Here is a 23,476-nt window from a genome sequence, read left to right as displayed (position 1 = left end):
TGCTCAAATGAAAACACACAAGTTATATTTTTAGAACTCCTCAATAAGAAGAAAATATATTCAGCTTACAGATACGGTTCAATAATGTTGCTGAAGTAGAAGAAAACGAAAGAAGTCAAAATTAAATTTGATGCAAAACATGTTCTTGATTGTTGTAACCAGGCATCATGAAGGTTTGCATTAGTTATTATCAAGCATTAAATAGGAATGAATTGCTCAAAAAATTAACCTGAATATTATCCCAACTTTCCCAATCATTTACTTACTCATCAACAATCATATTGAATAATCTTGTTGTAATCAGAGACGGAACTCGGAAACTTCTAAATTTCATAAACCGGTGGTCATAAAACATTATCATGTAAATCGTAAACGGATGGAACAATTTGAGTACATACTAACGAGCCGGACAATAAAAAATGTTTATGTCACGGGTTTTAACACATATGATCTTGATCTGTAACCTTTTTTTTCTGCTAACACAAAATTTTACACAATTTCGACGACGCCCCTTATCAGATGGTCAAGTAATCAGAGTCGAGAAGCTTCCTCTATAAAACGTCCTGTTATCACACGTGCTCTATCAATTCTTCTCTGCCACAAGCATTTGTTGAGTTTTTACTTTTCATTCATTTTTATAATTTCAGAATGAAGACCCTTCTTGTTTTGGCTGTCTTGGTTGCCGTTGCTACTGGACTCGTCCTCCCAGAGAAGAGAAGCGCTATTAGCTGTCAAATGTGCGAGTTGGTTGTCAAGAAGTACGACGCCTCCGCTGACAAGGATGTCACCACAATCAAGAAGGTAAATTAATTTTAAGTCATTTCTGTTATGATTGCGGACGTTTTCAGGATTTTGATGCTGAATGCAAGGCTCTCTTCCACTCTATTCCATTCGGAACCACCGAATGCGACCACTACGTGAACAAGAAGATTGACCCAATCATCCACGAGCTCGAGAGCGGAACCGCACCAAAGGATGTGTGCACCAAGCTCCACGAGTGCCCATAAATTATTGTTTTTGCTTATGTGCTGTATTTGAAAACCTTTTTTCCAAGTTTTGAATGAAAAATTATGTAAACTGTTTAATGCACTCGAATGATTAGACATATGGGAAATTGTCACACGTTTACACAAAATTTGAAATCTGTCAATGAAATATGTGACAGCTCTCAGTATCTTCAACCATTATAAACAAGTACAAACGCGTCCTTCATGATTCCCTGGCAAAACCTAGTAAAACTTTCGCTCCATCAGTCTAGAGAAGAATGATTTTCTTTATGTGCACTCAATCACAGTTTCTGACAGAAGTTGCACGTTCATGAAAATATTTGAATTGCAAACTAAATGATCAAAAATATAATTCCTTTCAAACCTAGGTTTTTATCAAGCAAATAGTTAATCAGGCTAAACAGCTTATATGGAGAAATAGAACCGCGTCACACGTGGTGAATGAAACTATGCGTTAATATTTTAATACGTTTGATCATTCTTTGCTGGCGAGGAATGTTTTTTTGGACCGGTGTATTTGAAATTTTGATTTTCACAGCAATGACTTGTGTTGCAACTACGAGAAACATGAAGGAAAAGCAGTCAATGCGATACTAGACTCAGTAAAATTCTTATTGTTGTCACAATTAACATCGGATGTTTACAACTATTCGTTTTGGCAGAAAACACACTAAAATCACAGACAACAAACTTTTGATCCGGAAAATCACAACTCCTATGACTTGTAACGTCCGCAAATCACAAAAAAAACCCACGAAATCGAACTAAACTTGTTCCTGGTCATGGTTTCGCATTGTAATCATGTTACATCATATCATTTTATTGCATTCGATATGGCATAATATTATAGTTAACAACGTCATGAAAGGTGCAAATCATAAAATTTGATACCGTTATACTATAAACCAGAAAATTAATGCTAATGTTTCGGAATATTGATGAGGGGTTTTGAAACATTGACAACAATGTGAACGAGTTGAATAGGAAGTGATGACCTCAATAAAATAGAATCGTGAATTCCAAAACGAGAGCTACATTGACAATATCACGGATCGGATTACTTAAAGAAGAGATTATTAAAACAAAAGTTGGAATGATAATCTTCCGAAACGTCGTATCAAACTACGACGTTCTAACTGCACACAAATCATAGAGGGTATCAGTTTTAATTTCACACTAATCATAAACAATAAGGAATTCGAAGACACGTCTCACATGATTGATATACTTGAACAGTATAAAAAGCGGAGTTATCGCAGATAATGTTGTACTACTCTTGGCGTATACTATGAAGACTGTACTTTTCTTGGCTGCACTTGCAGCAGTTGCTCTCTGTGTTGTTCTTCCAAAACAGCGTAGCTCATTGGGATGTCAAATGTGTGAGCTTGCTGTCAAAACTTATGAAGGATCTGCTGATAAGGATGTCACTTCCATCAAGAAAGATTTTGATGCTGAGTGCAAGAAGTTGTTCCACGCTATTCCATTTGGAACCACCGAATGCGATCACTACGTTAACGAGAAGTTGGACCCAATCATCAAGGTGAGTTGTTAGTATTTAATAAGAGGGGGGGGGGGATATTTATTTTTAAACTGAAACCGTTCAATTTCTAAACCCATTTGATTTCAGGAGCTCGAGAGCGGAACTGCGCCAAAGGACGTCTGCACCAAGCTTCACGAATGTTCTTAAACTAATTATTTATTGCACACATATCTGTTTTTTTTTCTGTAATAAATGTATTCATCACACATTTTTCTTTGTCTTGCAACCAATAGATGCTGAGTTTCCAAAATTCTAAGTGTTCAGAAAAGAAAAAAATAGTGACAGTACTACGAAGATGTTACAGTATGGGTTATGTACAGACAATTTTAATCCTCACGTCTATCTTGAAAACTAGGTATGTAAACAAATTCCGTATTTTCTTGAATCCAAGCGTAATATTCATTCCTGGGGTTCTTTCCATTACCGAGTCTCCTAGAATGTTAGGTAAGGGAAAATCATCAAACATTTCTTTAAATATTCCAGTTTATATCTGGAACCTATGATGTTCTGTTGTTATCTTTTGGTAGTTTTCTAAAACAACACATTTTAACTTTCTACTATGTCACACCAGATATCGAATACATTAATTTTCAATTAGTAACGTCTTATAAATTATTGGCCAGCTAATTTTTTACGATTCTACTGTACTTTGTTCATTTTTTATTCTCCTGATCTTTAACTTTTTGCTGAGGTCGTAAATGCATCCGCGATGAAATGAGAAGAGGCGAAACAATTCTTATCAAACACTTGCCGAGTGAGCCCATTTTTTCCACGAGGGGTTTGATCTGTAGCGCTGATAACCAATATTCGGTGGTTTCATTTGGTTATAAAATTAACTCGTCATGACATTTTATTATCATTCTTTTTCTCTTTCTGACTTTTAGTTTTCATTAAGAAACTGTTTCATTTACAGAATAATGAGAACCTTCGTCCTTCTTGCCGCCGTTACCCTTGCCGTCCTCGTTTCCTTTACCCAGGCCAACGACATCGAATGTGCCATGTGCAAGATGTCCGTCAAGATTGTTGACCCAATGCTCGGAGAAGATACTGAGGATATCAAGAAGGTATGTTCAATTAACATCTGACAGTTCTCTCATACTTTTTGTTACAGGCCGTCGACGCTGAGTGCAAGAAGGAATTCCACAGCATTCCATTCGGAACCCAAGAATGCAAGAAGTTCATCGACACCAAATTGGACCCAATCATCCACGAGCTCGAGAACGGAACAGCACCAAAGGATGTGTGCACCAAGCTCGGCATGTGCTAATGCCCTTTTTTTCATTTCAATAAAGTGATTACGAAAATCTGATTCATTCTTCAAAAATTTGAACAATGGCTTGATTTTTGATCAGTGAAATTCATGTTATTCTTGTTTACTAGAAGAAAGCTAATCAAAATATGCATGATTCACAAAATTCAGACAGAAAATGGCCTCATGGGCTTGTGTTTAAACAGTTCGCGTAAAAAACAGCTAGAGATCAAACATTTGGTGCTGCTACTTTGTCCTATGAACGGTTTTGCAACAAAAAATCATTGTTATTTCAGTATATTTCTTGTACCAGGCGTTTTAGTTGATTCTATTGTTATATTTTTGAAAGCTATGACGTGTTTTGCGTAGCAAGTTCTTTGAAACGTATTATCTTGAGGATTTGAGTTTTTCCAGAAAGTAGATACAGTATCGACCAAAATTAAATCATATTTTGCTTTTTTCAGTTGAAAATGTCCAACTTTGAAAGTGTGTCAAAGTAGAACAATTATTCCTACAAAAAAAAACTTTTTATGGATCAAACAGATTAAAAGTAGAGCTCTGTTTTTGTAGTTATCAATTTTTATGTACGGCCTCTTCTCAGAGAGTTAAAGTAATTTTAAGTGGACAACTTGAAAATCACACTATTTTGCACTGAAATGAGGCAATTTGAGGGATAGACTTGCTAGGATGTGTCGTTGTAAAAAAGTTGCCAAGCTATTTTTTGGGACAGTTAGTTTTACCATAACTCACTCTCAAAGTTGCGCATTTTCAACTGAAAAATGAAAAAATTGTATATTTTTGGCCGGTACCGAAAGAATGATTTCATGAGTTTGTGTTCAATCCGTTGTTCCATTGTTTTTACTATCTGTGTTTTCTACCGTAGTGTCCTTTTCTATTTTCTTCTCTCTTATTCGTTACGTCACAACGTCTTCAAGACACAAAGATTATCAAATACCAAATCAACTGTCACCATAACTAACAGTCGAACAGTAACAAAACCAAAAGACGAGAAATGTGAAGGCCACATGGTGATGCCACGCTCTCTTCCTATCCCATCGCTCCTTTTCAACGAAACACACGCACACAGTCGAAAGAGAAAGAGAGAGAGAAACCTTTTTTCCCCGGTGTCCCTTGTGTCGATCTCTTATTGCAATGGCCGTGTGCAGTGTCCCGCAGAGACTGTGTCGTTAGGCGGACGCGCAGGCGGTAAACACACGTTGCAATGAGAGTGCAGTCCTTTCCCCAGCTCTTTGTGTATTTCTCTGCGTCTCTCACTCTCTCGCCTATTTTTTCTTCTTTCTCTTTTTTTGCAAGTCCCTTCGAAACAAGTCAATTTTTTCTCGCGTTTTTGTTTTTCTTGTATTCTTTTTTTGCGCGTTCGAAGAAACAAGGTTCTGTTAAACTTGAAAACAAAAAGCGGTCCGACGATCAAAAAACTTGAATTACATAGGAACAGAAATTGAGAAAGGGGCAATTGAAATCAAAGACGAAACAAAAACATGTTCTTATCGTCGGAAGTTATCTAAACTTCGAATCTTTCACGTCTTCCTTCACAGTTAGTGGAAAATGGCAGATGGCTAAATGAAAGTTTCATTTCTACCCATCTCCAAATGGTTCTCTTCATGTTTCTTTTTCAAAGTGCATGATGCAAAACGCAAAACCAGAAATATTAAAGAAAACGTCATAATATTTCACATTTTTTGTCGCCGGCCGCATCAATTCAATTCAATCCAATTCAACACACACGTGCGGGCTTGCAATTTTATTACACCGTCGCCCTGTTATCTCCTTCGGTGAGAGATCTCTCACGCAACACTTGACATTGAAATTTCTGTCTCCGAATTGTTTTGTACCTACTTTGTCCCGATGTCCCACATTTTCGGGTGTTATCGGTAGATATCTATTCTGTTCTAATCAAACCGTCATACGTTTATACGTTTTGATGATATTAGAATAACTGTTTATTGTATTTCGTGAAACTACTTGCAAAACTAAATGTAAGAACAGTGATCAATGTGTTGTGCTCAACAATCAGTGATGTTCGTCTCTCTTTTCATCCCATTCTTCACTGAAAAAGTTTGGAATATCTGGTGATTGTGGGCAATCACACCACAGTTAATGGCCTGGCAAATAGTGATAAGCGTGTGATAAACCTCGCAAAAAATACGCCTAGAATTGATAAAATCGCCTTTTTTCGCGTCTCCTCGTATTTTTCTAACTAGATTTTTCATAAACCCCTGAACACTTGTTTTTATTTCAGAATGACCGCTGTGTCTGCAAACGGAAAGGTTACCGAGAAGCACGAGAACGGTGCTCACACCAATGGACTCACGAATGGAAATGATGTGGTCCAAGTTCACACACCACAGCCAGTTTACTACAAGACTCCACAAGTTCTCGAGACATTCGAATTGACACTCAGAAAGCATTTCGAAGAGAAAACAAATCAGAAATTCGGTATGTTTTTTGTAATTTTGAGGCAAAATATAGTGTCGCAAGTTATTTTTGCTTTTCTCACATTATCCTTGTGCAGTACACGGAACAAGATTACAATACATTTTGTAAACAAATATTTTACCGAGTCAAACAATAATAATTCAAATTACAGCCGACTACCGTGCGTTCCACCGATTCACCTGCGACAACTATGGAATTTTCTGGGAGGAGCTGCTCAAAATCTCCGAGGTCAAACTTCACCAAAACTATAACCAGGTAACTATATCACTTGTTTGTTATCAAATGCAAAAGCTCATATTCAGGTTATCGATAACAACCTGAAAATCAACGAAAGACCAAGATGGTTCAACGGTGCTACTCTCAACTACACTGAAAATGTGATTGAACGTGGAACAGCTGCCGATGTTGCCGTTTTGAATGCCAGTATGTTTACCGATCTCTAAGATCTTTGAAATAACAAAAAATTTTCAGGCATTGATGGATCAGTCGTTGAATACACTTACGATAACTTGCGCAAAGACGTGTATCGCGTTGCCACCTCTCTCCGCAACTACGGAATCGGACCTGGAGACACTGTCTGCGGATTCGTTCCAAACACCTATGATACTTTGGTTGCTGTATTTGCCACTGCCGCAGTTGGAGCTGCTTGGTGCTCAGCATCGGTGGATTTTGGACCAGCTGGAGTTCTTGACAGATTTAGACAAGTTCACCCCAAAGTTTTGTTCACTGTAAATCATGTCACTTACAAGAAGAAACTGATTGATCAAACCGACAAAATCAACGAGATCGTGAAAGGTGGGAACTATCAAAAATATTTTATTAATTGCGGATTTCAGAGCTCCCAACCCTCGAAAAAATTGTTGTGTCGGACACATTCACCTCCATCAAGCTTGATGCCTCCAAATACAATCAGAGTGAGAAGTTCATCTCTTTGGAAGAGTTCAAGACCCCAATCACCGACGTTGTACTCCCATTCGTATATACTCCAGTAAGAAATAATAATCAAAATCAAAACAAGATTAAAACTGAAATTTAATATCGCAGGTGCCATTCTCCGATCCACTCTTTGTCATGTTCAGCTCAGGAACTACTGGAATTCCAAAAGCAATGGTCCATACAGTCGGAGGAACATTGTTGAAACATATTGAGGAGCATTTGGTGCAAGGAGACTCTAAGAAGCACGACCGTATGTTCTTCTACACAACTTGTGGATGGATGATGTACAATTGGTAAGTTATTTCTTTGTCCGTTCTGGTTATCGTAACGAAAAGTGACTTTTTTTTTTTAATTATCATGAATTTCTTGCAGGATGATTTCCTTCCTCTATTCTAAAGGGTCAGTTGTGTTGTTCGATGAATGCCCACTCGCCCCGGACACTCACATAATCATGAAAATTGCTTCCAAGACAAACTGCACTATGATCGGAATGGGAGCAAAACTATACGACGAGTACCTCCGTCTTCAAATCCCATTCAGTACGTTTTTCGAGATAAAAACCGTCTAAAAATATTATTCATTTTTCAGATGCCATCTACGATTTATCCAGAATTCATACAGTCTATTCAACTGGATCTCCACTGAAAAAAGAGTGTTTCGCTTACATTAACACTTATATCGCGCCAGCGGTATGTTCTTATCTTGTTAGTTCTATGTAGTTTAATGATGTGATTTTGCAGGCACTTATTGCATCAATTTCTGGAGGAACTGACATCATTGGTTGCTTTGTCGGAGGTATCAAGTCACTGTCGATCACTCCTGGAGAATGTCAATGCTTGTTCCTTGGAATGGATATTAAATCTTTTAATTATATGGGTGCGTAGGCCTATTCACGTTGGAAAATGTCCTCATTTTGAATCATTTCGTGACTAGCATACGCAAATTTCAGATGAAGAGATTACCAACTCTGACGAGCAAGGAGAATTGGTGTGTGTCACTCCATTCCCATCGATGCCATCCCATTTCTTGAACGACACCGACGGAAAGAAGTACCGTGATGCATATTTCGCCCGTTTGGAGCCATACTGGGCTCATGGAGACTTTGTGAGAGTCAACCATGCAACTGGAGGTGTTGAGATGCTCGGAAGAAGTGATGCTACGCTGAACCGCGGAGGTGTTCGCATTGGAACTGCTGAGATTTATTCAGTTGTTGAGAAGATTCCACAAGTTGCTGATTGTATTGTTGCCGGAAGATTGGTGTAAGTTTGTTTAAAAAGAATTTTATTTACACTAGTTGTAGTCTTTGAACTTTTTTCTAAGTTGGTTTTGATAATCATTTTTCTGTTCTAAATATAAACGAGCTTGGGTGGTTTATGAACTAGTTTAATTAGGTGAAAAAACGAAAAACGACTGAGTGCATTATTTCAGCGAAGAAGGCATGGATGAGGAAGTATTGCTCTTTGTGAAAATGGTTCCGGGTCAAGAGCTGACACACACCATTCAGGCTGCCATTGTCTCCAAACTGCGGAATGACATGTCGCCGCGTCACGTTCCAAATAAGATCTACGCCGTTGATGATATTCCGGTAACCATTTCCGAAATGAATAATCTTTTGAAAATAATTCTGTTTTTCAGTATACGTCAAGCGGAAAGAAGGTGGAAGTGGCTGTAAAGCAAATTGTAAGCGGAAAAGCTGTGCAGAAGGCCTCGTCGATCCGCAACCCAGAATCCCTCGATCACTTTGTCCAGTATAGATTGTAAATGTATTACAACTCACTTTAAATCACAAATTAACTTTTGTTCTGTTGTTTATTATTATTTTTCTCGGTTTTTACATTCGGAAATTTTCATTTAAATTTCTCGATAAGTTTTCCAAGTTTTCCTCATTCATGTCATCATCAACACCCATTTTTGAGCTTTTCCGGTTTATACATTCGCCTTACCCCGTTCAAATGAACATCCTCGTTCATTATTTTCATTGTCTCGTAATTATTTCCCAGGTTTCTAATTCTCACCGGTTTTGTCGCCTTACTCCCGAAGTTTATATGATTTACTTACTTTACACATTCATTGTTTACAAATAAAAACATGGGAATTGTGATTTTTATGAATAATTCATTGTTTTAATCGGAGATGACTGAAATTATTTCAGCATCATTTGTCGGTAGGATTCAGATTATATAAAATAGAATTGAAAGACGTTCGTTCTGAATTAAACAGAATTAAAAACAAAAACACTGAAAAAAATTGAGGTATAAATCAGAGAACAATGAATGTGGGTATCATCCTTGTGGATGTCTCATAAGTCTTATGAATTATCCAACCGCCGTTCTTAAAACCGATGAATATTTAAAAATGTGTTCCACTTCAAAATCTTCTGCCAGTTCTTTTTGTTCACATTGTATCACGAGTAACCTTAAAATCTGACGAAGATGTCTTCTTTCGGCTCTATTGGCAAAGAATGGTCCCAACCGCAAAGAACGGTCCCAAAAAATAAAACAACGGTCCCAAAGAATTACATGGTCCCTACCGCAAAGAATGGTCCCAACCGCAAAGAATGGTCCCAAAATTTTGGGTGACACAAGTTTCCGAATTGAATGGTCCATACCGCAAAGAATGGTCCCAACCGCAAAGAATGGTCCCAAAATTTTGGATGACCCAAATTTCCGAATTACATGGTCCCAACCGCAAAGAATGGTCCCTACCGCAAAGAATGGTCCTTCAAAATTGATACAAAAAACTTTTCACCATTCTCTTAGGCTTAGGTTTCTTGGAAATTGGGAAAAAATTGACAAATACGATTAATAACCGGTTTTGTCAATTTTTTCTCCAATTTCTAAGAAACCTAAGCCTAAGAGAATGGTGAAAAGTTTTTTGTATCAATTTTGAAGGACCATTCTTTGCGGTAGGGACCATTCAATTCTGAAGTTTGTGTCACCCAAAATTTTGGGACCATTATTTGCGGTTGGGACCGTTCTTTGCGGTTGGGACCATTCTTTGCCAATAGAGCCCTTCTTTCTTCTCCTCTTCCATTTTCTCTTCTGAATTTTCATAGAGCGCTGGCGCCGCAAAACACAATAAAAAGGTTAGGCGCAACGAGCAGGACAAGAAGCCCATCACCATTCATGGTGCTCGGCCAAATCTTCATAACTTTTCTCTTTCACCCCCTTTTTCTTATTCTCAACTTTTTTTGTTGTTTTCATTCTTTTCATCATAGGACATCAAAGGTAAACGTTTTTGTTCAGAAAACTGACCAATTAAGATAAAGGCTTCAGTCACAAGAGGCTAATTCGTTGGTTTTTCGTTTTACGACATTTGTGGTGCCAAATCTAATTTTCATTAGGGTAGCAGTGGGCGGAGTAGAAGTTTTTTCTGTTTCCTGTAGGTTGGTTCTTGCTCTACCAAGACATTCTTTACAAAACATTGTTAGATGAACATTCGTTTGCAGACATGATATTTTATTCCGTCTGATGAACAAACAATCCCTGTAATACAATCATCAGATCGAAGATTGCTGCTTTGATTAACTTTGGCTGATACTTGGTCTAAGTTGCCGCAAATTTGTTTATTTTTTATTCTGATATAATTGAATTGGGAACGAGTTCTGCCAAAGTTTTCTCAAATAAAAACACCACTATCATGACTATCAGTTCATTGTTCTCAAAATTTTTGAAACTTCGTTTTTCTGTTTTTTTTTTCAAGATACCATTTACTTTCTACTCAATCGTTTCAGGTAATCTCCTGTCCCGTCTTCACTTCCTTCCTTCTCCCAAACTTCGTGAAATGGATTCGCTAAAAGCCGCTGTCGACTACTCGAAGGTAATCTGTCATTCATTGCAAACTACCCCCTTTATTCAGATGGATATGATCCGTAGTACCACCTTAATCCCCCACTATTTGGTTCATGTCGACATGACGCCATGATGACGTGTGTGGGTGGTGAAGTGTTCTAGAACACCAGCAAAAAAGGTTGAAAACGTTTTAGCGCATTTAAATTTAGATGACAAGCCCCCCCACCCCCGTTTAGACTTGGCTCTGGGTCCCCCTGTCACTGACGCCGTGTAATTCAAAACCACTTTCCGCTTTTTTTCAACTTGCCATGCACTACCCTATCATATTTATACCAGTGTGTCAGAAATGGAGCATAGAAACTGAACGCAAATTTTGGTAGCTGACGTTTCCTTTTTTGACAGACTCGTTTATTTTAATGACATAGTGTTCCCACTTACTTTCCGTCCCATTAGCCCTATTTTCAAATCGTAAAAACAGGAAGCCAAGCATTCGGTTTTAGGCTTCGTGACATTCCAAACAAATTCAACCACTTGGTTATATGTCAAATGGAAATTGAAAAAAAGCGTCTAGTGCTTTAGAGCTACTGCCAGTTTTCATTATCGCCCATCAGATTCATTTTCAGTATTCATTTTCTTCTTTCCTTTTTTTGTGTCTCTGTCTGTGACGCTTTTTCTACAATTTACGCTGTTTTTTTGCTAGTTTTCAAAAACCTTTCCTGATTTAACACGTCACTCTATTTTCACTTCTAAAAGTTAATTCAAGGCTCAAAAAATTACAGCTGGTTTAAGAAATAAGTGAAGAAGAAGAAGAAGGAACTGAGGCGCTTTAGCTAAGCGCCACCCACTTTTCATTGCTCCAAGAGCAAGGGAGAGTAAGTAAGCCGTCGACACATGAGCCCATCTTCTGAATTTAACTCATTTTCACCTTGCCATGTTCACTTCTCTTTTTCATTTAATGTTTTTCTTTTTAATTCGTTTCTTTTCGTATTGACTGTTCTTTTTGTTTTTAGAATCTTGACATGTCACGTAGCACGTATTCGAGTAGAGCCAGCTCTAAACAGTCATCTTCTTCAAAAAACAGTCATGCCAGAAATAATAACAAGGAAAAGGAAACTGTAAGTTTGATAGTTGTGTCTTTTGAAGTTTCGGAAAGTGATGTTCTTAAAAACAGGTCTGTACTAACTTCTATTCTTGAAGTACGTTATTTTCTCTTTATATTTTTTTCTCGTGTACAGCTTCATCAAGAATTTCCAAACTTTCTTTTGCATTCTACAGCGTGTCTGTTCAGTTTTATCAGACTTCGGAATCCCTTCATTCTGTCTGACGTCAGTAATTACATGTCCTGCACAAATGAACTCTATATTGAAGATAGGGTAATACTCTTTTTTCCACTTTAGTGAAGTGGCGGGGAACTCGAGATCCAAAATTTTTGTTGAATTTGGTAAGGAAGCAATGAGAGCCTGAATTTTCAATTGTTCATATCAAATTTCAACATTTCTTCGACTTTCCGTTTTACTAACACATGAGAAAATGTGGAAGATGTGCTGAATAATTAGGAAATGAATGAATTGTGTGAATTATTCAGCTGTGGCAAGAGTAGGTGAAACTGGAAATGTAGAAACAAAACTAGAAAAGACAACATAGTTTTTCTCAGAATAGTAGGCTGTTCTTTGAATGCATCTTCAATGTTATTAGAGTTTTACAATGCTGTAACATAAATTATAGATTAATATTACAAAGTCATGAAACTAGAATCCGAAAAAACAGTCATGCTACTAAAAAGGAAGAAGCTCGCAGAGGGGTGATAAATAGCATTCTCAAGGTGCATTTGTCAGTTTTTTACGCATTTCCCTCGGGATTAGTTTGGAAACAACACGGAACATAATCTGATGTTCTTTCGAAACAAAAAGGTTTTGGATGGGAAGAAAAGAGATAAAGGCTATTCTGGGAATACGATGTGCCTTGTCCTAAGGGAACCTTTTTTGAAAATTGTGAATACTGCAGTGATCGGATCTATGCAGTGAAAAATTGGAATATGTTGTAGCAATAATGATAATACCATAAAGTTGTTTATTTCAGACGCAAATCACCGCAAGCAACTGCAAAAACAAGATTGAAGGTTTGTCATACATCTTATATTTTAAATACTAATAAATTGCAATGTTCAGAATACAAGAGAGCATTCAACTTCTTTGATGCAAACAACGATGGTCGTATTACAATTGATGAACTTGAGAAGGCTATGCAGAAGTGTGGTCAAAGACCGACCAAATTGGAATTGCGTCTTATCATGTACCACGGAGACAACGATCGTAAGTTTTATAGCTTGGTCCCCTTTCCGTCTTCCACTTCTTGAACTCGCTTCCGTTCCAAGCATCAAAAATCGAAATACTCCTCAAAATTTGCATGTAAATCGAATAACGTTTGAGGTAGTCTGAATTGTGCTGAGGTCTGAGTCAGTCTGAAAAGAAAAACGTTGAATCATCTGTTTCTATTTCAGTTTTCAAGCTCATTTCCCATTCATAACCTTTACGACGCTTGATTTCATTCATTTTTTCGAGAATCCAGTCTAGTTTATTGTGTCCTTTTCCAGAAAACGGAGTCATCACATTTGACGAGTTTGCCCACTTGATGAACGGCACGGCATCCATGAATCAATACACATATGACCAACTCCGCGAGCAGTTTGACATGTTTGATAAGGTATGTTATGGGCCTGTCACTCTCCCGTTTGTGGAAGGTAATGGGCAGAGGGAAAAAGCGGAAGAGAAAAACACGCATACGTTGATTGTTTTTCAGGACAAAGATGGGTTCATTGAGAAAATGGAAATGCTTTCAATCGTGCGCGAGCTGTCGCTCCAGGCTTCATTCCCACGTCAAGTTGTCGAACAGCTCTTCAATGAGGCCGACATTGATGGGGATGGAAAAATCTCTTTTGAAGGTGAGTTGGGTGCACTGAAATTGCATAATAAATATATACCTTTGTTGGGTTTATGAAAAAGCAATAATAATATTCAGAGTTCGTCCTTGCCGTCAACTAAACACTTCCTATCTTGATGCTTCCTGCTCATTTGCATTCTACATATATTCAATGTCATTTAGCTTCGCTTTCTTTGCTACCAAACTCACAGTTCAATACTCCAATCTGTATATTTCATTCACAATAAACATTTATTAAAAGTGCTATAATCAGAAAGGACAGAAGACAAGTAAACAGAAATATGAACTGACAAAATTGACAAAATCACAGACAAGTAATGAAACACAAAACATACATAGTCAGTGAAAAGTGTTCATTACACTAAACTGACCAAATGGTTGAAACCGGTTTGAGACAGATTCTCTTCGGTGTCAGAATGTAAGTAAAAGAGGGCAAATTGGGAAAGTACTTATGTTACAATAATAGTAGTGTTAGAATTTATGAATAGTGCGATTACTGATTTAAACTTCCGCTGGTCTTGGTTGGAAGTCAGCTTCCAGTGCGAAATCTTCTCCGGCAGCTTGCAAGTTTGTGTAGCTCACCTCTGGCTCCTTTCTCAGCTGGAAAACAAAATATATAGTCAATAATTTCCGACTGTTGTCTTACCCTTCGGGAATATCTCTCAAGAGCTCCTGTGGTGATTCCGTAGTAGCATCCAATAGCCACGAAAGCGACGAGGAGAGCAATACCAAGAACAGAGCTGAATCTGAACGTTTTTAAAAGACGTTAGTGGGTGTTAGTGGTTAGTGAAGGAATGAAAAATTTACAGGATAATAATAAGTACCAACCGTCCGGATCGTCCTAAGAAACGAGCATTTTCACAAGCATCGGTAACACGAACAGTAGCCAGGTGGTGGTCTACGAGCTCAGCAGGGTATGCACACCTGGAAAAATGAAAAGCATATATTAGATTTCACTCAGATTATGATACATTGGTGCGACCGAATCCTCCTTGAATGCGAATTTCTCTTCCATCAAAAATTGAGTGTCGCAATCACACTTCCATGGGTTTCCTCCAATTTTGAAAGTTTGCAATTTGTCGTAGTCCAGCATGTGTTCACTGATTGTAGAGACATTAGAGTTGTGAAGAGTCAGTGTGGTGATGGAAGCAGCCTTGTGTCCTGGGTCAGATTTGATAAATCCGAATGCATTCGGATGAACTTCCATGAGCTTCTCGTTATCATTCAGAAGAAGAATTTTGAGTTTTGGAAGACCACAGAATCCGCAGTCTTTGATTGCGTACAGGAACGGCATCTTTTCCAAATTGATCTCTTCCAAATCGGAATCCCCAGAGAATGCATGGTCTCGGATTTCAGTGAGATTTGTTGCACTAAAATTAGGATTAGATATTTATGTATCAGTTGAACTTTTTCAGATAAACTCACCTCAAGTCAACGTTGATCAAAGTTTTTGAATTGGCAACAACACTTGGAATCTCATCCATTGGGTTTTCACGCAGAGAGAGCGTTTTCAATTTTCTGAAAACAAAAACTTGTAACTGTTTTCATAGAAGTAACTAACGGAAGGTATTCGAAAATGTCCCCTGGAAGATCAGTAATCTTGCAGTTGTCCAAACTGAGCTCCTCGAGATTGTCAAGTCCTTTGAAGATTCCCTTGCTGAAAAAAAGAATTGTTCAAATTATGAACCACAAGTTTCTCACCTCCAAATTTTGATTGGGTTTCCGTCCAAAGTCAATCTTTTCAAATTGCTCAACCCCTCGAAAGTGTTGTCAGCTAGTGTTTTTATGCGGTTGTATCCAAGATCTAAACGGTGGAGGGTGTCTTTGACTGCATCAAAAACAGGTCTAGAAAAACATATTGATGGGGGAGCTTGCAAATACTTTTTCATACTTCTTGACCTGTGTCAATGTGTTATGTGACAAATCAAGTTTAGACAAGTTGGTGAATGGCTTGAACGTATCACTATCAACATATCGAATTTTGTTGAAAGACATATCCATCACAGAGACATATTTCTCAAATCCAGGAAGCACTCTTTTCTGTAAGAAACAATATTTATTTTCTAGGAAGGGAGTTCTATTATAAGCCTACCTTCTGAAGTCTAGTAATGGCATTTGACGAGAAATTAGCTATGATTGGTTTGAAATCTTCTTTCATAATCAACAGATCGGCGGTTTGAAGCTGTGGTTCATCAGCGTCCATGACAATCTGAGTTTTTCAACAGTGTGAAAACCATCATAAGTTTGCAAGCCTACCGCGCTACAATTGATTTCATCCATGTCGCAATGACAAAGTTCATCATCTTCTCCACCACTGCAGGCCTAAAAAGTAAATGTGATATAAGCAAACACTACTAAAATTTACTTTGTATTCATTCGCGTCGTCGGTGTCTTCTGTTTCATCCTTTACTTCCTCCGTTATCTGAAAAAATCAAATTACTGTTCAACTCTCGTTTTTTGTGACTGAACACACAAGACATTTAAACTAGACAATGACAACGCATGCATTTGACAAAACACAGACAAAAAAAGTCGCACTGCACTTAGGTACACTGATTCACCTGTCTCATAGCCTCAATACTGTCAGTCGGTGAATCAGAGATAATATCTCTCAACTTTTGAATTCGATGTTTTCTTGAAACCATTTCAAGGAAATCGAATGACGTCATGTTAGGTATCGCTGTGGCTGTTGGTTTGGGTAAGATCTGAACAGGACATACAGAGATAGACGACAAAGGATTCTATGAATGAAGGACAAGAAAGATGCACTTTGACATTGGAAAAGCAAGCGGACTTTTTACTTTCACAAATGGTCACTAATATTCACCTCTTGATCATTTTTCTTAGATTTGCGAGTTTTAGTAGGCTTTTCTTTTTTCGAATCCGTTTTCTTTTCCTTTTTCAGAGGTTTTTTCACTACTTTTTTCTTCGGAACATCTTCTTCCTCTTCCTCGTCATCCTCAACTTCATCATCTATACTTACTCCAGCCTCTTTTTCCGCTTCATCCAATGTCTTTTCACCATCATCTTCAAGTTTTGTAAGACTTGCTTTCTTTGCTTTGTCTCTGTAAGCAGCAGCCTTTCCTTTATCGTTTGATTTTACAGGATCGAATGAAAAAGTGCATATCACCAAGATGAGAAGCAGGAACAGTAGTTTTATACGCATCTAAAAGTTACAAATATTTATATTTATTGAGAACCATCAAAGTTCAAACAGGTGAAGTGAGGAAGGAAAGGAAATGGAAAACAGAATTATTGTGTGGAAAATGCTCTTATCATCCAACTGATTTGAATGGTTGGGAGGCAGAAAGACGGTCGAAGTAAGAAGGAAAACGAAATCAGAGGAGTGTGCAGACTGGAACTAACTGGGCTGATTTTATAGGTAGTGGAATGTGAATTTGTACGGTTATACTTATCAATAACCTTGAACTAGCATGAAATGGTGTCAATTTGAAGACCTTGGAACTATAGGAAACTTTCTACCTGAATTATTATTTATAAAATGATCAGTTTAATAACGTGTTATATTCAAGAAACAATCGGATTTGTTGAAGAATCCGTACAACTTCATCCGACTGGATTGGATTGCCTACGCATAATCTCAACTAATCTTAGAATATACTAAATGTGTCCGATTGGAGCAATTGGCTAAGCCATCTGTTGACGAGTATGAAAACAGAAATACCAAAATTGCTTCATGGTTACTGATCCTTATTGCGTAATGGTCAAGCCATACAAACTAATATAGCAGAGCAAATCTATAATTGGAATGATATTGTTTTAACTTTAAACTGCTGAAACCATAGTTGGTGTCAGCTATATGTCAATCCAAATGCCATCCACGTCAATGCAGAAAAGAAGACAAAGAATTCAATAAGAACGGGATTGTATTATTGATAATACGTTTTGTGTGAGAGGTGGTTGAGTGGCAGGTAGAGCAAATAAAACAAATCAGTCATGTATTGATAAGATCATCATCGATGATTGTTCAGTTTCAAAACAAAGCAGTGAAAAGAAGAAATAAAAACAACAATTCTATTGAATGAATAACAATTTTTTCAGAATGAAATATGAACTTATCTAACGAAATAGATAAATAAACATTCATCACCGGTTATTATATAAACTTCCAATTGAAATTGATACTGAACGTATTGATTAAAATGAAATGATGACGATTGGGAGTGAAATTCAAACAACAAAATTTTCGCGAACTTGCCACTCTTTTATTGATCTACAACCGAGCACACTTGCATAGTCGAATGAAAACTGTTTTCTGGGAGAAATAAATGAGAAAGCTAATGAATACAGAGTTAGCACGGCCATTGAAAGTCGTAAAACCATACCAAAACTTTTTCTCAACTGATAATGTTTTTATAGAACTGATAGAAAAAAAGAAAATTTGACATGCCCTAAACATGTGGCAGTTAAAGTTCATGTATTGAACTATTGAACAAAAACACCTCTTTTTAATTTTGCCAGAGTGTTCTCAGACGGAGGTCAAATAAAAAAATTCCGCGGAAGAGGCGATGGAAAAAAAGTACGGCGTAACGTTTGGATGCGAGAGACGCTCCTCACAACAGAAGACCTCGTTTTAAAACATGCTATTTGCCCGGGCAGCTGACTTTTTTTGAACAGAACTTCAACAAGTTTTTGTTCTTTCGCTTGTTTTTCTGAAATTCAGAAAGGTCAGTACTTACTTACTTGAAGACTACCACAAATTGCCTGGAAAGTTGGTTGGAGTTAGAATGAGGAAAGGAATTTTCTAATTTCATCCAGACTGTGTGAAAAAGCATATCAGATTTCAGCACGTTTTAGTTGAAAGGCTTCATCGTGTTAACCTCATCTTGCCAAAATAGCTGAGAAATGAGATGATTGCGGAAATGATATGACTGACATCTATTATTGAACTGAAGCAAAAGTGCACTGGACTTTGAATGGGGCTGCTTGATGCAAACACTTTGTCATGATATCATAGTGAATCATATACACCCAATATTGACATGTTTGAGACAGATGTAAATGTTGGATTCAACAAAAAAAAACGTTTTTGCGTTCTGGCCTGCTTACTTAGTTCTAGAGGTTGCAATATACTGTCACCCGGGAGAATAGGTAATATTTCGAGAATTTACTACATAAAAGCTAAACAAAAGTTAACTACGTGTTTCTTGACTATGTAGACAGCCGACGGAAACTGCTGGGGTTTAGATTCTGGGAAGAGGGAAAGAACACACCAGACGGATAGACACTACGTCGGAGCTAAGAGAACACAAAACAGAGAAGCTGTCTGGACCCCAACGAGCCACGTATTGGGCCAGAGAGTGCTTAATAGCTGCGGGCATATTGATTAATGAGGAAACAGTGCCTTCCGCATCCGCAAGATGACAGGGAACAGAAAAAAGGGGAAAGGTGGTCCGTGGTGGGGACCATATGCTTTCGGAGGTTTTCTTAATGTCGGCTTAGTGCAGGGAGGTCTAATGAAAATGAAGAGGAGAACGTAGGGAAGGGGGGATGTCTCTGTTCTCTCGTTCTCTCGTTCCTCCGACAACTGTCTGTGTTTCCGAACAGGGTGGTCTTCATGACCTTGACGAGTCGGTGGCCAGAGAAACAAAATCTGTTCATTCAACGGTTTCTTCATTAGCTGCTATTTTGAATTTTGAAAGAACTTCAAGGGTTTTAAGAAAACATTTTTGTGAATGAATTGCATTTGTTCAAGAGCCCTTGAACCTCTCGGAAGCGGTTTATAATTAAATGTGAAACAAATTAAGAGAAATTCCTGCAAAATGCAATTTTGTTAATTCGCAAACGAGAGTTCCGACCAAAAAAATTTTGGATGGGAAAACGTGAGAATTTGAAGCGGAAACCTCTTCTCTTTACAGTAATCCATTCAAAATCGAAAATTGAGTTTCGAAGCGACTCCGACGCCGTCACCCTAATTTCCCGGCATTCATGTTCCAATCGCTGTGCACTCCAACACTTTCAATCAACTTCTGCTGTTTTTTGTATCAGTGTGCAAGAGTAGTACACTTACGAAATACATCTGGGTTTCGCGGTTTGCTGATGAAGATTGTGCTTTGTTGGAACAACAATTTGAACACAATTTTTCCGTTTTTTTTTGTATCATTTTCGTATAGTAAAAGAATGATTTTTTTCCTGAATTTGTACTTTTCCAAGATTTCAGATCAGGGGTGGGATTTGGAACAGACGGAGAGAATGTACAAAACTAGAATTTGAAAATCTGAACACATATTTATATTTTTTGTGTTTCGATTTTCAGCAGGCTGTTGATGAAAATTACAATGCCAGTTTTCATTGAAGTTTTTGAGAATGCAAAAAGGAATAAGAAATTCTGTGAAATCTCTAATTTATTACTAATTAAGGCTAAAATTCAAAAATGTGGACCAAATGACCACTTTTGTTAAACACTATACATGAATAACCGCATGAATTCTGAAAATTTATCAATTGATCATCTTTTTTCAACGTTTAGATGTTTTTCAGTCCCTTTCACTTTCTCTTCTGTAAATTGTTTATACTTAGAGTCTGGCACAAATGATGCAGATGAAATTTGATGCTTTTCATGGGTGAAAGTTTACCCCTTTTTGCCTTCTTTTCATTTCTCATTTTCATCATCGTCAATTTTCAGAATTTTAAACATTTTCGATGTGACATTTTGTGGAAGGCCAAAGAGGAAATATGGCCAGTGACATCAGATACAAGGCATTTTTGTTTGAACAAAAAAGGGGCCTTGGATATTTGTGTTTGTGACGAACGAGCAAAAAAAAAACGTCCTCGTCTTTCTTGATTGCCACCCTCAGATAACAGAACGGAGAGCAGCACCAGCAACAAAAAATGATGTAGCATGTAGGTCCTCAGAGGTTTTCGCCATCTTATTTTCAAAATCCCTTCTCAGTTCAGAAGCTTGTCGTGTTGTCTGATATTTCTGTGATACATTTGATGCTTTTCCGTTTTCTCCGGTTGTAGCATGAAGCAAAAATTAAAATTGAAAATTGAAAAAAGACAATATAATGCTAATTGGGAGAGTAAGTAAAATTTCTTGATATCTCATTTTCCACTCCTTCAAGTATTCATCTCGATGAATGTCCAATTGCTAAGAGTTGAATGAGAAGAAGGTCCTTCCAATGGACACAACATCCTTCATTTGTAAGAGAGCGCAAAATTGGATCCTCTAAGTATCCCTTTCATCCGTTACTCTTGCATAGTTGAGATGAGTGGAAGATGAATGAAGAGACACCATGAGAAACTTGAAACTGAAAATACGCTCATCATTATATTCTTTCTCATTTTCTTTCCTTTTTTCATTTTCTTTCATGGGCTCGCAATACTATAAATTTTTTATTGGTTTCCATCAAAAACCTATATATTTTTGGCGAGTGGTATTTTTATTTATTGAGTATGAAAGAAATATTATTTTCTCAGAAAGTAGACTACAAAATACGAGTGAGTATTTCATTGATTTCTTAATTTTATTAATACCATTCCTATCGTTTCATTCTGTGAGGAAAATTAAATTGTACATTTTAATTTTTTGATGAGTACGATTCGTGTACTTTCTAGGGGAGTAATCCAGTTACGACATATATTTTATAGTTGTGACTAAAACTAAAAAGTTATCAATACAGTGCCATAATCATTTTCATATATTTCTAAGTACACAGTTTATGAAAAGCACTCTATGAATTTGATATTGAAATCCAATTCAAATTAAAAGCACAGTATAATCAAATAAACACAAACTTACACTGAAAGTAAGGATTTGCTATTTTTCTCAGAATTGATTAGTATAAGACTTACAAATGGAATCGCTTTTCCAGGAAATCATTTTTTTGATTATAACTAACAGTGAATATTATTTTTCATTTTTCCGTGTTGGTCTATATGAAGAAAACAGAGGAAAAGAAAAAAGAAAGAAATAGTAATAGTAGTAGTAGCCCTCCGGACATGCAGCTAAAACTGCGTCTCGTGGGGAAGTTCAGTTCACAACGTCTTCTCTTTCTTCTTCTTTTTCTTTCATTTCTTCTTTTGGCATCTCTGCCTGTTTTTAGTGAGAGTAAGAGAAGGAGCACGAAGACAGCGTTTCGAATAGAGAGAAACTGAAGAGCAGTGGAGAAAAACGGGAAGAAAAAGGAGAGAAGTAGTCGTGCTCGACAGAATTGTTGAGAATCGATGAGATCTCACGTCAGAGAGCATGAGCTTCGTTTTCTTCTTTCTTTTTTTTTCTTGTCGAGTTGCTGCTGCTTCTGCTTTTGCTTCTTCTACTTCTACTGCTGTGCCGTTTAGTCCCGCGCGGCCATTTTCCGTGTTATTGAAAGGGAGAAAGAGGAAAAAAGAAACGATGAAGAGAAGAAAAAAAGAAAAAAGAAGGGGACTAGTGCCGTACACACCAAACACGAATGAGCCAAAAACGCTTGTCTCAAAAAAGAAAAAAGTTTGGTGCAATGCACCGCTGCACTCTAACCTTCAACCTCCTTTACTTCTCATACCTCATCCCCCTTATTTGTATTCAAAACTCTCGATTTGCTTCACATTTGCTTATTTGAACCCTACAATTACTTACTTCGTTTTCTCATGACACCTGTGATAAATATACACTTCTATCTTTGATACCTATCATCAAATATGTTTCTGCTCAGTAAATTGTCATGTTGTAAGGTTTTTATTAGCATGATAAATAAAGCTTATAGACTGCCATGCAATAAAATGGAATGTGTACGTAATTATAGGTTTTTCAACGATGTGATGCTCGCGTTTCCCAAAATTCATGCCCCTGAAATTAGCGCATCCACATTTTATGTCATTGCTTTCTCGTGGTCATTTTTTATTTTGAATGAGCACGTACTGCTGAAAAAGTGTTCTGAAGCATGATAATATTATCATATCAGCTGTAAAATAGATCAGGTGTCCTGATTATCATTTATCTGTGAAGCAGGAAGGCTGTTTATCTTAATGTTGCGTTTTTTTTGAGTGTAGAAATATAATTATTGCCCAAAAATTCGATTTCAGAAATTCTCAATCACTGAAAACCTTTTGTAGTACAGTTTTTTGTCATTTTGTTTTCAAAAACCATTTTTCACTCGTGGTATTGTTTCATTAATGACTTGCCAACATTCATTTGGAATCATGATCAGATCTTTTGCGACTTACTGCTTTGTTGCTCTAATCATGAAAAACTGTTACAATTTCCCTTTTTTCCTCAAAAAGCAGCTTTTTTCTAGTGAGAAAATTGTATTCTGCTGCCATACTGATTTTTTGATAACAGTTGGTCCCAATCTGATTAATTTGTCTGCAATTGTTCTCCAATAGCTGTTGATCTGTTTTGTTAAAAGCCTTCCAGGGTTGGGAAATAGATCAACTAATTGAAAAATTGATTTTACTTCGTCAACAACTGTATATCTGAAACGTATCAGTCCACCACAGATATCCAATGCGCATAACTTTCCTTTATTTGAACAGTCATCAGACTCTGTTTTTATCTGGAAAGCCTGAACAGTTCACCGTTTTTCATTATATTCTTTAAACATGTGTGAACTAATCG

The 23,476-nt window shown here is 37.2% G+C and overlaps 6 protein-coding genes across 6 annotated transcripts; 5 read left to right on the top strand and 1 right to left on the bottom strand.

The window, feature by feature from the left end:
• Positions 1-648: 648 nt before the first annotated feature.
• GCK72_024747 (uncharacterized protein) lies at positions 649-1,007 on the top strand (the record flags this gene model as incomplete). Its single annotated transcript, XM_003118316.1, has 2 exons — positions 649-801; positions 849-1,007. The coding sequence occupies 2 exons, from the start codon at positions 649-651 to the stop codon at positions 1,005-1,007; spliced, it is 312 nt and encodes a 103-aa protein (XP_003118364.1).
• A 1,288-nt stretch (positions 1,008-2,295) lies between these two features.
• Positions 2,296-2,694, top strand: GCK72_024746 (uncharacterized protein; the record flags this gene model as incomplete). Its single annotated transcript, XM_003118441.2, has 2 exons — positions 2,296-2,547; positions 2,635-2,694. The coding sequence occupies 2 exons, from the start codon at positions 2,296-2,298 to the stop codon at positions 2,692-2,694; spliced, it is 312 nt and encodes a 103-aa protein (XP_003118489.1).
• A 770-nt stretch (positions 2,695-3,464) lies between these two features.
• Positions 3,465-3,814, top strand: GCK72_024745 (uncharacterized protein; the record flags this gene model as incomplete). Its single annotated transcript, XM_003117982.2, has 2 exons — positions 3,465-3,611; positions 3,659-3,814. 2 exons carry the CDS (start codon positions 3,465-3,467, stop codon positions 3,812-3,814), a joined length of 303 nt encoding a protein of 100 aa, XP_003118030.1.
• A 2,243-nt stretch (positions 3,815-6,057) lies between these two features.
• GCK72_024744 (uncharacterized protein) lies at positions 6,058-8,950 on the top strand (the record flags this gene model as incomplete). The annotated part of the gene is made up of 12 exons (XM_053736023.1): positions 6,058-6,253; positions 6,405-6,508; positions 6,556-6,676; positions 6,725-7,041; positions 7,092-7,241; positions 7,298-7,482; positions 7,562-7,728; positions 7,778-7,878; positions 7,930-8,065; positions 8,139-8,448; positions 8,618-8,774; positions 8,825-8,950. 12 exons carry the CDS (start codon positions 6,058-6,060, stop codon positions 8,948-8,950), a joined length of 2,070 nt encoding a protein of 689 aa, XP_053579589.1.
• Positions 8,951-10,972: 2,022 nt separating this feature from the next.
• GCK72_024743 (uncharacterized protein) lies at positions 10,973-14,021 on the top strand (the record flags this gene model as incomplete). Its single annotated transcript, XM_003118209.2, has 7 exons — positions 10,973-11,008; positions 11,991-12,095; positions 13,060-13,099; positions 13,149-13,292; positions 13,574-13,683; positions 13,780-13,921; positions 13,999-14,021. The coding sequence occupies 7 exons, from the start codon at positions 10,973-10,975 to the stop codon at positions 14,019-14,021; spliced, it is 600 nt and encodes a 199-aa protein (XP_003118257.2).
• Positions 14,022-14,421: 400 nt separating this feature from the next.
• GCK72_024742 (uncharacterized protein) lies at positions 14,422-17,086 on the bottom strand (the record flags this gene model as incomplete). Its single annotated transcript, XM_053736022.1, has 13 exons — positions 14,422-14,520; positions 14,567-14,666; positions 14,749-14,844; positions 14,892-15,290; positions 15,346-15,438; positions 15,482-15,577; positions 15,622-15,765; positions 15,812-15,960; positions 16,013-16,129; positions 16,177-16,242; positions 16,286-16,342; positions 16,482-16,625; positions 16,748-17,086. 13 exons carry the CDS (start codon positions 17,084-17,086, stop codon positions 14,422-14,424), a joined length of 1,899 nt encoding a protein of 632 aa, XP_053579588.1.
• Positions 17,087-23,476: the final 6,390 nt, after the last annotated feature.

Source organism: Caenorhabditis remanei, chromosome X (assembly GCF_010183535.1).
Source record: "Caenorhabditis remanei strain PX506 chromosome X, whole genome shotgun sequence".
Lineage (NCBI taxonomy): Eukaryota > Metazoa > Nematoda > Chromadorea > Rhabditida > Rhabditidae > Caenorhabditis > Caenorhabditis remanei.
The sequence above is the reverse complement of the archived record's forward strand: the minus strand, read 5'-3'. Positions and strand labels throughout refer to the sequence as shown.